Source organism: Curcuma longa, chromosome 11, assembly GCF_044706935.1.
Source record: "Curcuma longa cultivar G26 ecotype Majalengka, Jawa Barat chromosome 11, ITB_CL_G26_1.1, whole genome shotgun sequence".
Taxonomy (NCBI): Eukaryota; Viridiplantae; Streptophyta; class Magnoliopsida; order Zingiberales; family Zingiberaceae; genus Curcuma; species Curcuma longa.
In genome coordinates this window covers 26,564,741-26,578,956 of record NC_133871.1, presented here as the reverse complement: position 1 = coordinate 26,578,956, position 14,216 = coordinate 26,564,741, and the positions used below count along the sequence as shown (strand labels likewise).

Below are 14,216 nucleotides of genomic sequence, written 5' to 3'. Positions count from 1 at the left end.
AGGGTCATTGGATCATCCATTTTGTAAAATGTTCTATTTATTTATTTATATATATTTAAGTGTTTTTGTACGAGAAGTTTGGAATGAAAAATAGCTGCTTGCATGTGCGGGCGTTTGTGCGCGCGCACATGTTAGTCACGTGCATGATTCACTCTAGTGCAAGTGAAATCTTGGGAATGAGAAATAAGTGCTTGATAGTTAGATGTGTCACATGATAATTATTTGGGATAAAAATTAAAAGAATCAATGTTCATCATCCTATATGCATTAAACTCTCGGGGCATGATTGAGTTAATTATTACAAAACAAATTTGTTGAAGTAAAAAGATCAAATCTCGATGAAGCTGAAATAATTTTCTTCCTTATAGTGATCTACTGTAACTTCTTGATTTATTTTCTTAACAGATGATCATGAGATCAATCGTGTAGAATTACTGAAATAACAGATTTCATCTTTTTGCCGAAGAAGAAGATCCACTTATGCCAAAATATTGCTTTTGGTTTCAAGAGCCTGCTCTGGTCCATAATTATAATTCAACTGAGCAAACACCTAAAAGCTTTGATTGGATGATGACATCTTGAACTAATGCAAAACTTGCCTCAAGTTCAAGTTCAAGAAATGGATCCAGTTTCAACTCCAAAAGTGAATTAGTTATGCTTGTTTACATGAAAGAGACATGCGAAATTTGAAGTGAAATGAAATTTTAGGGAATTATGTATCAACTAAGCAACATTCGATTATCTGTGTTAACAATATCAAGGATACCTTTGTCCAGCATCTCTACATCCTAAGATTAGTTGCTTTTCTAATCAATGAATAGAAAGAAACTAACACAATATATCTAGTTTAGAAACTACAAGAGAACATGCATACAGCTTAGCATGCTCTAAATCAGGGTTCCTGAGGACACAATTGAGTTACAAGCTCAAGAACTCCTCCCATCGATCCATCATTCTGCAAAAAAATTAATTTGTCAGGCAAAAAAACATCATAGTTGCATGTGTAATATGAAAAGTCACAATGACAGTTGACATGATGGAATACCAGGTATACGATATCAAACGCATCAACATAATTCTGGAGCGACATCTCTGTGTTAGTATTCCTGACAAGGAAAATGGACGTTTTGAGAGGCTAGAGACAATAATCTACAAAAGTATGCCTTTGGCATTCATAAACATAAAAAATTCTCATTTTTTTCCAACTTCATTTCTTGTAGAGATTTGTTTCACGGATAGAACTTGTAGAATTTGGGGCTTTGCCCTTTAGTTGAAGCCCCCTTTGAACGCTAGTAAACTACATGAGCATTTGTCTTGTTTATGTAAATGTTTCCTCATCTTTACATTCTAGGTGTGAGCATAAGAAATATTGAGTTTATGCACAATGCTTGACATTTAAACACAAACTTAATGAGCAATAGTATTCCTACCATTTTCATCCTCTCTCCTTTTATTACATCCATCTACGCCATTAAAGTTTTACTGTTTTCTATGAACTCCAGAAATTTCTCTATTCTAATCAAGAAAAAGCAATCAAAGGAAACCTAGATGTGGCAAGTGTGGAATTGGCCATGATGCTGAAATGTTATAGATCATTAGGGACTTGTTTTGGTTGTGGAAGTCTAGGACACTATATTCGAGATTATCCAAATTTCCATTGATACAGTTCTCAATGTCCATGGACCTTAAAGTAGGCAGCACTAGCTAGGAATCCATGTGTCGCCATAAAGTTGGACTTGTATGGCTTTCTGCTAACAACTTAAGGGTAGTTCCTGTTCCTAGAAACCAAGACGTTATAATCTTTTTGTATGGATATGTTTGCTAACGCATATATGTCCTATGCCAATCGAAAATCATGCTTTCAAGGTAGTAAGAAGTTTATTAGACTGATCTTTGAAAATTCCTCCAAATTATAGAAAAGTTTAATGTACTTGGAATGTGTCTTATTTGCAGGCAGAACATGCATGAATTTAAAACTCAATATTGACAGCAGGAAGACTCACAGGAATCCAATAGCTATACGGTTTTCATAGTTCAGACCATCAGACATGCCCAAGTCACCAATATGATCTCCAAGAAGCAGCACATTAGTTCGTTTCTTAACCAAGGAATTATCAGGATTCGATTCATTGGGATCTCCAAACTTATCGTGAACAGGTGCAGCCATATCCAGTGCATGCTCATTCTTGTTAAGAACATGAATTGTCTTCCCTGGAAGCCAAAGAATGCATCATGAACATTGGATATGAAGAACAAAATTTATCAACAAAAACATCATGAAGGGTGACAGCCAGTCATTAACCATTTCAGTAGTGCCACTTTTAGTGGTGTTTGAGGTTAGAAAAACCAAGATTTGGTGGGCTCATTAGGAACTTGTTGCTCCCACCATGAATAGGGAATAATCTCACACCCAACACGGAATGGTTATGCCCAAAGTGAAGAAAAACACATTCAAAATTTGGATGAATATGAACATAGACCAGAAAGATCATGCCCAAAGTGCCAACATATGAATAGGCTAATTGAACTTGCTAACAAAGATTTTCTATTAGCATCAAATGGATTAACTTTGTGCCAACAGTAAAAATATAGCACCAAGGTCAAGCACGGCAACCACCAAAAGACCATCCTTATCTTTGTCTGATTTATTACACGCTTCCAGTTATATCATTCATGGGTTAATTTGCCAGTTATTTATCACCTATTTTCCTATACTCATAGCTATTTTAACAATAAAAGAAGCAAACAAGTTGCATACAACTTTTGCAATATGACTTGAATATTAAAAGAGTAAAATCATAACATATTCAGATTTTTGAAGCTATGGATTTCTGATATTACAAGGAAATATTTTTTTTAAGAGAATAAAGAAACACCTTTAAAGGCAATAAGACGGCCAGTTTCATCAAACACCATTCTGTTTGAAACAACTTTGATATTCTCAAAAGATCTATGTAGTTTCTGCCTGAAAACCTGACAAAAGAAAACAGTTGTGCTAACAATAGTATCAAGTAATATTTTTTCTAATGTGTAATTTATTTCATAAACTAATATTTGTAAAAATATTCATTGAACTAACTTCTTCTATGATGTCTGCAAGACCTGCAGAGAACACAAGGACAGGCACATCTCTTTTCTGCATTGCAGAGGAAAAAGGTCCATTAGTATTCTCATCTACAGCCAGCCATAATCAATGTTTATTTACTGAAAAATAAAATTTCAGTATGAGATTTTAAGCATGAATCCTCAGACACTAATGACAGACAAACTTTACAAAGCTTTTATTTTGAACTAGACCACAATTGGCTTCAACTTTGAATTACAATTAAGTAATTGGTCTCTGTAAGCAAATATTGACAAGGGTGGTTCACACAAATCATCTTGAGAACAATAAGGATCAGAAATCATATTCATATTAAAATCATTTATTCCCTTTTGTTAGAAGAAAGGAGAAACTATAGACTTCAATCGGGTGCATCTTATATAATCTAGCGATGCATGATTAAAAATAAGTAACCTGTGTAGAACTACTATTGTCCTAACACTCTCCTCAATTCAAAATAGAAAAAAAAACGATACAAAGTGATTCAGTAAAGGAATTAGTACATCTCAGAGATGGCGAAAGGAATGAGCTTATTTAACACAAATCGAGCGTCGTGATATTGTCTCAGATCTTATGTAACAAATTAGTGAAGCTCTTATTTAACAATACAAAGTGATTCCAAAGGACCAGTGAGATTGTCTCAGATCTTATGTAACAAATCAAGCCTTGTGGTGTTTCTTAATGACAATAGAAGTCATGCTTTTCCAAATGTGATAGCTTCCATTTTCCATACATCTACTTCGGTTGCATTACTTTTAGACTCTTCCAGCGTATTGATCATGTGTTTCTAAAGCATCTTTCTCCTCAAGTCCATAAAATTTTCACGTTTCCAAGTCATAGTTAATCATTCACTTTGATGACTTTATTAAGTTAGGTCATAATATTCTTCATAGCACTTGCAAACATCAAAAGAATAAATTATAGCAAATGACTAGCTAGATTGCTTTTCAATTCTACAAACATATGGACTATTCATATCTAAATATAGAATTTACAGAATAATGTGTCGCAATGTCAAAATGTTGCTTAACTTCCAATCATTTCCAAGAGGCTGATATATTATTATCTAATTTTGCCTACATATATAAGATATTTTGCACAAATTGACAAATAATAAAGCAACTCTTTATCATAGTTATTATACAATACAAAAAGAAGCATGCCCTACTTCGCATAGTAAAAATAATAATAATTTATTTTGATAGTTACTAGTGATATACCCTCGCATAGAGGTCGATAGACAAGTAGGAGTTATGTAGCTGAACCAAATATTTGGGACTAGCATAGCTAAAAAAGATGATGAATGTCATAATAACAGAAAATTGAATTGTATAGTTTATATAAAATGTAATATTTTTTTTATGTTGTAGGGTTTGAATTGTATAGATCCAATGTGGTTCGACTCTTCCCTAGGACCCCATATTGGGAGGAGCTTCGTGCACTGGGCTGCCCTTTTAGGTTTGGAATATTCTATAGACTAGATTTTGTAGATCATATTCCAATCCTAGAATAGGAAAGTGAATCTAAACCGTCCGCTACAACCATATGCATACAAAAAAAATCCATTAGGTACATACCTCTAAGAACTCAAACAACTCGACAACGCCATCCCTAAAAGCAATTGTAGCCTCAGAAACAGATCTCTTAATTGCATCATAGGTAAGGCCTCCCTCGATAAGAAGGCCATGCGTCTTCTCCCACCTGCAGAATAAGGATTATGACATAAAATTATAAAGTATTAGAAAATGGACTTTGAGGGGTTCTTAAACATACTGCATACAAACTATAACCAAGATGAGAATATCGAGATTGATCACAAGGTTCCTGGGAGAATTCAAACGAAAATGATATTATGCATGAGTAGTTAGGTGTAACATCAATAGATGATACAATTACAAGAATAACTTAGGTCATACTGACATATTTAAAAACTACTTGGGCATTTCATAGTTAGACAAGAAAACAATGGCGAGATAGGATGAAGTACTTCATGCCTAATAGTTGGAAGATTTGTTATTATGCAAGACCTGGCTTTTCTGCTATACCATTACCCTTCCTCATCCATCTGTAATGACTATTATTGTTTAACATTCTTGGCAATAAAGATCGTATTAAGTTTTTGATACTAATTTTCCCTTTCTCATAATATGTTCTTGATGAAGTTCAATATGCAAGAAACCTAATTGTAAGGTTTAAACTTTACTTTGATGAATTGCAAACACAGAGAGCACTACCATCAGATAGAATCTTACTCTAATGGAATATCCAACAAAAACATATGACACAGACTTTTCCTGTGGAATTCCAGTGTCGAGAAGGAGAGTAATCTGACTGGAAAATTAAATAACAATTTAAATAAAGAACAATATTAACATTGTGTGAGAACTTAAAAGCCAAGAAAACTCTAATACCTGAGTGGCGAGTTGCAGGACCAAACTATGCACATCAAACAAAGCATTGCACAACAACTGGCTACAGTTATTGAGTAGCAATTAATCAAAAAATATATCTAAATATTAAGATAATTATTAAGAACATAAAGAGAGCATGCATGTCAAATTACCCATTTTTTCAGACACTTAAACAATCAAGTTTCTACATTTGCATCAACATATGAACATAAACTTGATATAGTAGCAAATTCCTCCAAAAGTTGGTCATGTAAGGTTCAAAGGGAAGTAGAGATGATATCCATTTTAACAGGAAATAGAACCATTGACATAGCTGAGGTATGATTTAAGCTTTTGTAGTAAATTCATGATGGATCAATGTAATAAAGAAACAAAAAAAAATGCAGGACTGTACAGAAGGAAGAACATTAGTATACCATTCTTCCATTAATTTCGTCTTCTCTTCGATAGGAATATCTGGAGAGATCTCCAACGGATGATAGTACTCATACAAAGCCTGCCTCTTGGCATCATAAACCTGATTCCCCTGCTGTAACAATCCATGGCTAGCTAATGACAGCAAAGAAAACGACCAACTAAGACACAACTGAAATAAGCTTCAAACTCATCGACCGAAATAAACCAGACAAAGTGGTCTAATGAAGCCTACTTTGACCGCGAATACCATTCATCCAGTACTTAGTCAGCGTGCCGTCAAAATCAGCAATCACCTGAGTGTTTCACATACATCCAAAAGATCAAACATTTCCGACCCAGTAAAAGGTTCAAGGGCGGAAGGGTTAAGTAGAAAGAGAAAGAGCTGCACCTGGACTTTACCCGGGCCAGCGCTCCGGATCGCGGCCTTCTTCTTTTCCAACGACTCAGGGTCTCGGACAGCGACGCCGGGAGCCGTCATGGTCTTGGCCTCGGGGTTCATCGAGCCTCGGAGACACCGGGCGAGAGAGGAAAGGAGGAATGCGGAGAGAGGGAAGAAGCTATCGTATGGGAAATGGAGGAGGCTTCTCCGTCGATGACGGAGGCTGTGGAGCGGCCTGAGAGCGGTGGAGGCGGCGCCCGTCGGAATGGTAGTGAGGTGGAGGCAGCGATGACCTCCGGGCCTCATCAAGATGAGCTGGGTTTTATCTCTCCGTGCTCGACCTTTTTTTTCCTCTTCCTTTTTTACCCTAAAAAAGGGACTTTCCACTAAAAGAATTTTATAAAATGAGTCATTTTTAATCAAATAGTGAAAAACACATCTCATTTTTATTTTTTATATAAAAAAAGGATATTTCTCAAATTTTCAATCAAATTTCAACTATATAAAAATGAATCCGCCACCTTAGTGCCCTCTAAAGTGAAATTTCCATGAGTATAAAAACAGGTAAATTTAGATATATAAATAGGAGGTGCATGATGGGATAAATGATAGATCGTGATTTTTCACTATGTTTGACCCTTAGCTGTTATATTAGAAATATCATACGTCCATTGTCTACACTACACATTGGCCCTTGAGAATAATAACTACAAAACTATAATTGTTATAATTGTTATAGTAGCTATAACTGTAACTGTTAAAATATAGATTTGACTTATTTACTTAATATTTGTATTGTAGTGCTATAAAATTATAATTGTTATATGTAGCAGGTATGAAATCATCGGTTTAGAATTTAAATGGAAGACTTAGACAAGAAATAATAATACTAAATAATATTTCAAAGTAATTAAGTAATTATACGTAGTTAAATAATAGAAGGTGAGACATTTGATAAACCATTTGATAAAAAATTAAAATGAGAACCTCTTTTATAATTAGAAAAAAAGTCCAAATTAATTTACTATAAATTGAGCAATTAAATCACAGGAACAAATGAAAAATTGGTTGTTTTGTCCTTATAATTTTGGTTCAATGATAAAATATTTAAGAAAATAAATAAAAAAATAGAATTTAAATTTTAATAAAAAATAAATATTTTGAAAGTCAGCCCTAAAAAAAACAACCTATGACGACATCGTACGGAGCACAAACACGCCTCCTTCGCTGCCGCCACCGCACGTGTGTCTCTAAACTTCCTCCGTTACTTTTACGGCACCTAAAACGCCGTCAAACTTACGAACGTCATCGGACCTCGATGCACAGGAACTCCGATTCTCTCCCTTGCTTCCAATGACCACCCGCCACGTCTCATGGCCGGTAATACAAAAGAATGAAATGCCAAAAACATAGCTGCCTTTTGTTTAGTCACCGTGGAGATGCGGTGCAGGGGAGAAAACATCGACCGGAAACATTGACGAATAGTTGTCGGCCAAAATGGAGCCCAGCGGGCACTACTTAAATTTCGGCGAATGGTTGATGGTACTAGTAAGGACGCGAGTATTGTGGCTTGCAGGAGATCCGATAAAAAAAAGGTCGTGCGCCAAAGCTCGGCCTTCAAATCCGACGCCGTAGTCACGTTTTAGTTCCGCCGTTTCCAGACGCCGTTTTCTTTTACATATTTTTATTTATTTATTTATATTTATATTTTTCTTCGCTTCTTTTTGTACAAATCCGTTGGCTTATCCGAGAGCGGGAAGTCGAGGTCGAGCTATGGCGGAGGTGGAGGTGTGCGATGCGAGCGCCGAGAAGGTTGCGCCGCAGCCTTCGGAGAAGGCTAGGGCGGAGGAGCCGGCGGTTGTCTGCGTCGAGCTACCGGCGCCCGCGGGATGGACGAAGAAGGTTTGGTTTCGAGAAATTCCTCCTGGTTTCCGTCATTCCTCGCCTGAAAACCGCTTTTTGTTGCCCTAGTTTTTCTTTCGGGCTTCTATTGGAGACGGGAAGCTTGGGTAATTGTGTAGCTTGGCTTGGTGGATTTGCGGGTGTGGATTCTAGGGTTTTCGTGCGTTCTGATTCCTTTCCGTTGCTTTTTTTAGTGTAGGTGGGATGGTTAGGAGAAGGAGTTGTAATCTTACCCAAAATTTAGTTATTCCTTTACTAGATGAAAAAATTTCTATGAATCAGGAAGATATAACGGAAGAAAAGTCGCATGATGACCTCACTCATACTCAACTTCAGTTCAGGAAGAAGCCAACATTGGTATCATAGGAGTGAGACCCTACCTTTTTTGATGATTTTAACACTGTAAATTTTGGAGAAAAAAAAAAGAGAACATAGTATTGCTTTGTAAAGGGACAATTTCATGTTTATATAGGACTCACTTGAGAGGTCTTAGACCTAAAATATCAAAATAACCCTATTAACTTAACACTCATAACACTCTTCCTCAAGCTGGATCATTGATTCTATCTATGTTCAGCTCATTAATAATAATAATAAAAAAGACAGCCAGGTGCACAAAGCTCCTACCAATGCAAGGTCCCGGGGAAGGATCTATTGTAAAAATTCTAATGGGAAAGGCATAAGCTAAAACATGACCAAAGAAAAAAACACTATTAAGGAAAGTTTGGGGATAGTTGTTGGAGCACATCATTGTTGGTTCTTAACCTTAGATCATCACACAACCAACAATATGTTTGACTTCCAATCAGCACATCAATGAGTGAGGTTAGAGAGAGAAATGATGAAGTGAAATGAAAATGGAGAGATTTCAGAAATTAATCTCTTGAGTGGGTTTCTCATTGAAGCAGCATACAACAACATGCAATAGATTGAGGGGGAAAAGGAAAGTGTCAAGGGTCTTGGAGCGCTGAGAGGTGTTGAGATCAGAATCTTTTATGAAGGAATACCGAAAAGAGAAATCCAATACATCAGAATACCAAAATTCTCCAAAAGTCAGAAAGCAGAGCAGTATGAACATGAAGGAATCTACAGAGAAGAACATCAGGCTTGATTTGGGAAATCTTTCACAATAAGAACTTTAGATACCTTCTTTGATCTTTCACAATAAGAAAGTGATATTAGTTAAGATGTCGAATAAATAGTGAGTTGTTGAAATGTAGAATTTTTGGAGTTTTGTGTGGCTGTGCGTGCCCTTAAGGCTAAAAAGAGAAGTTTATGAGACTTTGGTATGGATTGCCATATTTTATGTATTAGAATGTTTGGAAAGTTAGGAACCAACATATGAAAAAAAAATTAATATAGCATAAATGAGAGTGCTAAATTGATGTGCACATATTAGGAAAGATACAAATAAAACGTACCACTATGTTAGAGAGCAAAAAAGCAATCGAACAAACAAAATATGTAGTCCCAGGTTTGACCCTTGAGTCTTTGGCATCATGATTATGTTTACGAGGTCATGGCTACTGAAAATATCCAAAATACCAAATACATTCTTTATGTGATCCATATAAGTAAAATATCATTTTTGGAAAGATCAAAGAAAGAGCTAGAATATTCTGGAAAATATTAACACACAACAATTTGAATAATTAGGCACAAAAAGATTACTCTCTCATTATATGGTAGCCTAGTTCCAACAATTACTACTGTCTATAGTAACTAATAATAATGAATTAATAATTATGGTTTATGTTCAACTTTCTAACTATTAATTTGTAATTTTCATAAGTCGTTCTAATGGAGATTTACCTTTGCTTTTTACAAAGAGAAATGTATCTCTTTTTTAAACCAAAAGGCAAAACCAATTAGATGCAACTCCAATATATAATGAAATGATAGAAAGAAGTTTCATCTCTCTTGAGCACACACTTGCTTGAAGCCATGTATTCAGTTGTCCATGTTTACTATTGCTTGTCAATATCAATGTTATTGCCACCTTAAAAAAACTGACATGATGCAGTTTAAAATTAAGATTATGATACAGTTAAGATTTGAAGGTTCAAATGAATTTTTTTTATCATGAAGTTGTAAGATTTTACTTCAAAGTAACTGTAATAAAAGGAGTTTATATTTCATTCTAGGGATCTAGTCATCTATTTACAATTGATTACTCTCGGAAGAATTAGCCTTTGTTTCTTTCTGTAAAAAAAGAGCACCAAAACATACATGTAAGGTATTTTTCAATTTCAATAAAATAGTTATGAGTGCTCTTATATCTGAGAGATTTACTTTCTCAGTATGAGATAGTTATCCCTTGTTGCATGAAATTGGTACCAAAGCTTTGTGCCGAGTTTTATTTAATTTTGGTTGTGCATCAGCATCCCTTCTATCAATTCCATCTGTACAAATTTATGCCCACAGCTGGTCTATATTCTCCCTCTGATCCCTTTCCTTCTGTTTGTTTCTTCCAAATATGAACAATGGAAATCATAAACCTCTGTGATGAAAAGGAAGTGAGTTAAGACAGAGGGGAGAGAGAAGGCCTTTCCATTACCAGCTTGACTGAGTATTGTTGCAAACTTTCCTTTGCTTCTTCAGATGTCTGCTGATATTTTTCTTCTGTATTTATTTGTTTTTCCTCACTGTTCATCTGTTTATGAATGCTAATACTATGATTGATCCGTTTATCTGTTTTTCCTTATTGTTGAACTGTTGTGAGAAGACTAATCCTATGATTCATCTTTTCTTTGGCCATGAAAAGGCAAGATTTTTTTCTTTTTGCATGTTATTGTGCTTCCTCGTTCTGTTCCTGCTTATCAGCTTGCCGAAGAGTGTTTTATATATCGGAAAGCCTAGAATAGCCAGAGCTTTTTCATTTATACTTCCCACCTAGTAGCAACACCTCAGTCCTCAAGTTATTGACTGGTAAATTTGGAAGTTTAAATTTGTCGAGCAGACCCAAGGTTTTCATCTTTATGAATATGCCACCCATAGAGGGAAAGTTTACTTACTTTGGTATGTAGGTGAATTACTGAGGTGAACATTATAAAAAGACTGCATTATTCATTTGCTCTGATTTGCTTTCTTCTGTAAAAGAAGAGGTTTTTCAAAACATGATCTTAGCTTATGTAAAATTCTAAGACGTATTGTTAGCTCTAATTTTATTTGAATTTGACATCTATTAACCGATTATCCTTACATCATACAATGTTCTGTTTTTAAAAATTATTTAGTTTATTCTCTAGCAAATACGAAGTTTTAAACTGTCTTTGTCAAGGAGCAATAGACAAATTTGCATGAGTAGTTTGATTTTAGCATCTCTGACAGTATATATGAAATTATTTCGTTCCACCTACCTACATTTTAGTACTTTGTTCCATCAAATAATTGGTCTTGTTACTTTTCCCCCTTTTGTAGAATATAATATTTTTTTATTATCTTTTCTGCAATTAATCGAGTCCAAGGTACTCCATTTGTCTCTTTCTAGTTATTTTCAGCAATTTGTGGGGTTGTTGGCATTTATTTGTGTCTAGTTCCTTTGGTATGAGTTCAAGGCCTTTCTCTGATGGCACTGAAGATGTTGGATTAGGGGGTTCCATTCAATCTTGGTAATCCTTGAAGAAGTTATAAAATTTTACTGCATTGGCATTAGTCCTTGATTGGATTGGTATGCTACTGCTTGTATGAATGCAAAATTATCAAAATCTTGAAAGATGGATTTTGGAACCATTGTTGAATTTGTTGAATTCAACAAATTTTTTTTGTTGAATTTTGGAACCATTTTTTTTTTGTTGAATTTGTTGATAAACCTTCATTGATACCTCCTCACATTAAAAGTTGGTGTTATCATGAAACAATAATCCAAAAAATAAAATGAGGATGAAATGGGGCAATACATGTTTTGCATCCTTCATTAATTGGTACAGATAAGTCTGTTTTAACCTTTTGAATTCACCTCATCCCTTTGGCTCCACTCACATTAGTCTATTAGGAAGGTCAATTAAATCAAGCAAGTAGCTCTACAACAGCTCCACATATTCATCCTGATCTGTCATTCAAGAACTTAAAATCTTCTTCACTATACCTTATCAGCAGAGTTATGGTTCTTCACATATTACAATTTTTCCCCCTTTTTGTTCTTTCTGAATGTTCCCTCTTTATTTCAAATGGTAATCATCTCATTTATTTCTTCAAATGTTATTATTTTAATCACAAGAACCATACATATTTCATTGACATGCAGATTTTGTTTGTATATTGGATCAATATTTTGATTAACATGTATATAAATATGCCTGCTGTGGCCAGGCAGAGCTGCAAAACTAGTTTGGAAATATATTCAATCAGTTCCTTCTGTTGGGAATGTATTGTATTCTCTTCTCTATGAATAGGATAGTAAAGAGTGTCCTAGATTCTTCAGTAACAAAGTCTGTGCTAGGTTTCCTAGAGGATGATGGTCATCTTCTTGCCTCTTGGCTATTCTTTGTTTTGTCACTTATTGAGGCAATTACACGGTGGCAAAAGATGATTACGTTCACCCCAAACGGTCCAGTCCAGCTCCATGGCTATCTAGATACAGGAGCAGGCCCACAGGTGGGAGAGGGTATTTCATGGTTGCCGTAATTCGACCCTGGCTCGGCTACACCCTCTGGTCCGAGGAGCTCTTGTCACAGCCAAATAATGCATTGACAATGATTCTATATAGGACTCTTGATACATGCCTTAACATTCTCTCTGGAACTGGATTTTTCCAACATATTACTGGCCTTAAAAAGCTTAATATGGTTCTTCTGTGTTTTACCTTCACTATGATACCGGCTGTGTTAAGTTTCTGGACATGCAATAAGACAAGATTCTGCTAGCTTTTTTTATTGACAACTTTTTCTGACAACTTTCTGAGTGATGAAAACCCAGTATGCTGTTAATATTATTTTCCCCATGTTATTCTGCTCAAACATTTATTTGATCTTTTTATATGAATACACACGTCTAAGACCTATGCATTTTCTGAACTGACAGTTCATACTGAATGAGGATGCAAGTCCAAGAAAGAATGAGATTGTGTTCATATCGCCTACTGGCGAGGAGATTAAGAATAAGAGACAGTTACAGCAATACTTGAAGTCACATCCTGGAGGGCCCTCTTCAAGTGAATTTGACTGGGGAACTGGTAATGCAAGTTGAATGCTGCAAATATGTAAATTGCATATGTATGATTATTGCACGCTTGAATCCCTGTTGTGGTTTGTTCATAAGACACATGCATGCAGGTGACACTCCAAGGCGTTCTGCAAGAATTAGGGAGAGAGTCAAAACAATAGATAGCTCAGACGATGAGAAGCCGAAAAAGCGAGAAAGGAAATCAAGTTCAAAGAAAGCAACAAAAGAGAAGAAGGATGGTGGACCAACTGATGTGGAAATGCAGGATGCTGAAGATGGAAACAAGGTTAATGGTGAGGCCTTAACGACCGGGACTGAAGTAAATGAGGTTGTTGCTGCTGAAGAGATCGCAGCGAATGAGGATACTTCTGTGGGAGTTGTGAATGATAGTGTAGTTGAGCAAAATTCAACCCTTGGAACCAACATGGCTAATTCGGAGAACCATGATGCAGTATCTGCAACTGAAGCTCATAAGCCAGCTGATGCGAAGGAATCATCTTGGTCAGACTCGAAAGATTTGTCAGCAGGTAAAGACAATCAAGGAGAGGTAGCAGCAAATACAAATGTGGAGGAGGATTCCAGTACCGTTGCCCCCAAGGATGTCCCTTCAGGAAATGGTGATGCACAGCATCTGCCCCAGGCTTCTCCTATCAAAACTTAGTGCATTGCCAACTAAACAATGGTTTGTTGATTCTAGGGTTTAGTGTGATCTTTGGGACACTTGTATTGTATGAACTCGTGGTGACCATATGTATGAATCTCCTGTATGTCCTTTAGGTAGATTATTATCTAACCTAAAACCGATTCCTGACGTAATATCCTGTAGTCATTAAGGAATTCT

General features: G+C 35.7%; 2 protein-coding genes across 2 annotated transcripts; one reads left to right on the top strand and one right to left on the bottom strand.

Annotated features, from left to right (window-relative positions):
* Nucleotides 1-678: 678 nt before the first annotated feature.
* Nucleotides 679-6,557, bottom strand: LOC141839032 (uncharacterized). The gene is made up of 9 exons (XM_074726684.1): nucleotides 6,320-6,557; nucleotides 6,164-6,224; nucleotides 5,931-6,063; nucleotides 4,681-4,804; nucleotides 3,080-3,136; nucleotides 2,877-2,973; nucleotides 2,004-2,211; nucleotides 1,046-1,106; nucleotides 679-955 (listed from the first exon to the last, which is right to left on the bottom strand). The coding sequence occupies exons 1-9, from the start codon at nucleotides 6,428-6,430 to the stop codon at nucleotides 893-895; spliced, it is 915 nt and encodes a 304-aa protein (XP_074582785.1). The 5' UTR covers nucleotides 6,431-6,557; the 3' UTR covers nucleotides 679-892.
* Nucleotides 6,558-8,057: 1,500 nt separating this feature from the next.
* On the top strand, nucleotides 8,058-14,212 carry LOC141839033 (uncharacterized). Its single transcript, XM_074726685.1, has 3 exons — nucleotides 8,058-8,212; nucleotides 13,235-13,385; nucleotides 13,486-14,212. The coding sequence occupies exons 1-3, from the start codon at nucleotides 8,084-8,086 to the stop codon at nucleotides 14,034-14,036; spliced, it is 831 nt and encodes a 276-aa protein (XP_074582786.1). The 5' UTR covers nucleotides 8,058-8,083; the 3' UTR covers nucleotides 14,037-14,212.
* Nucleotides 14,213-14,216: the final 4 nt, after the last annotated feature.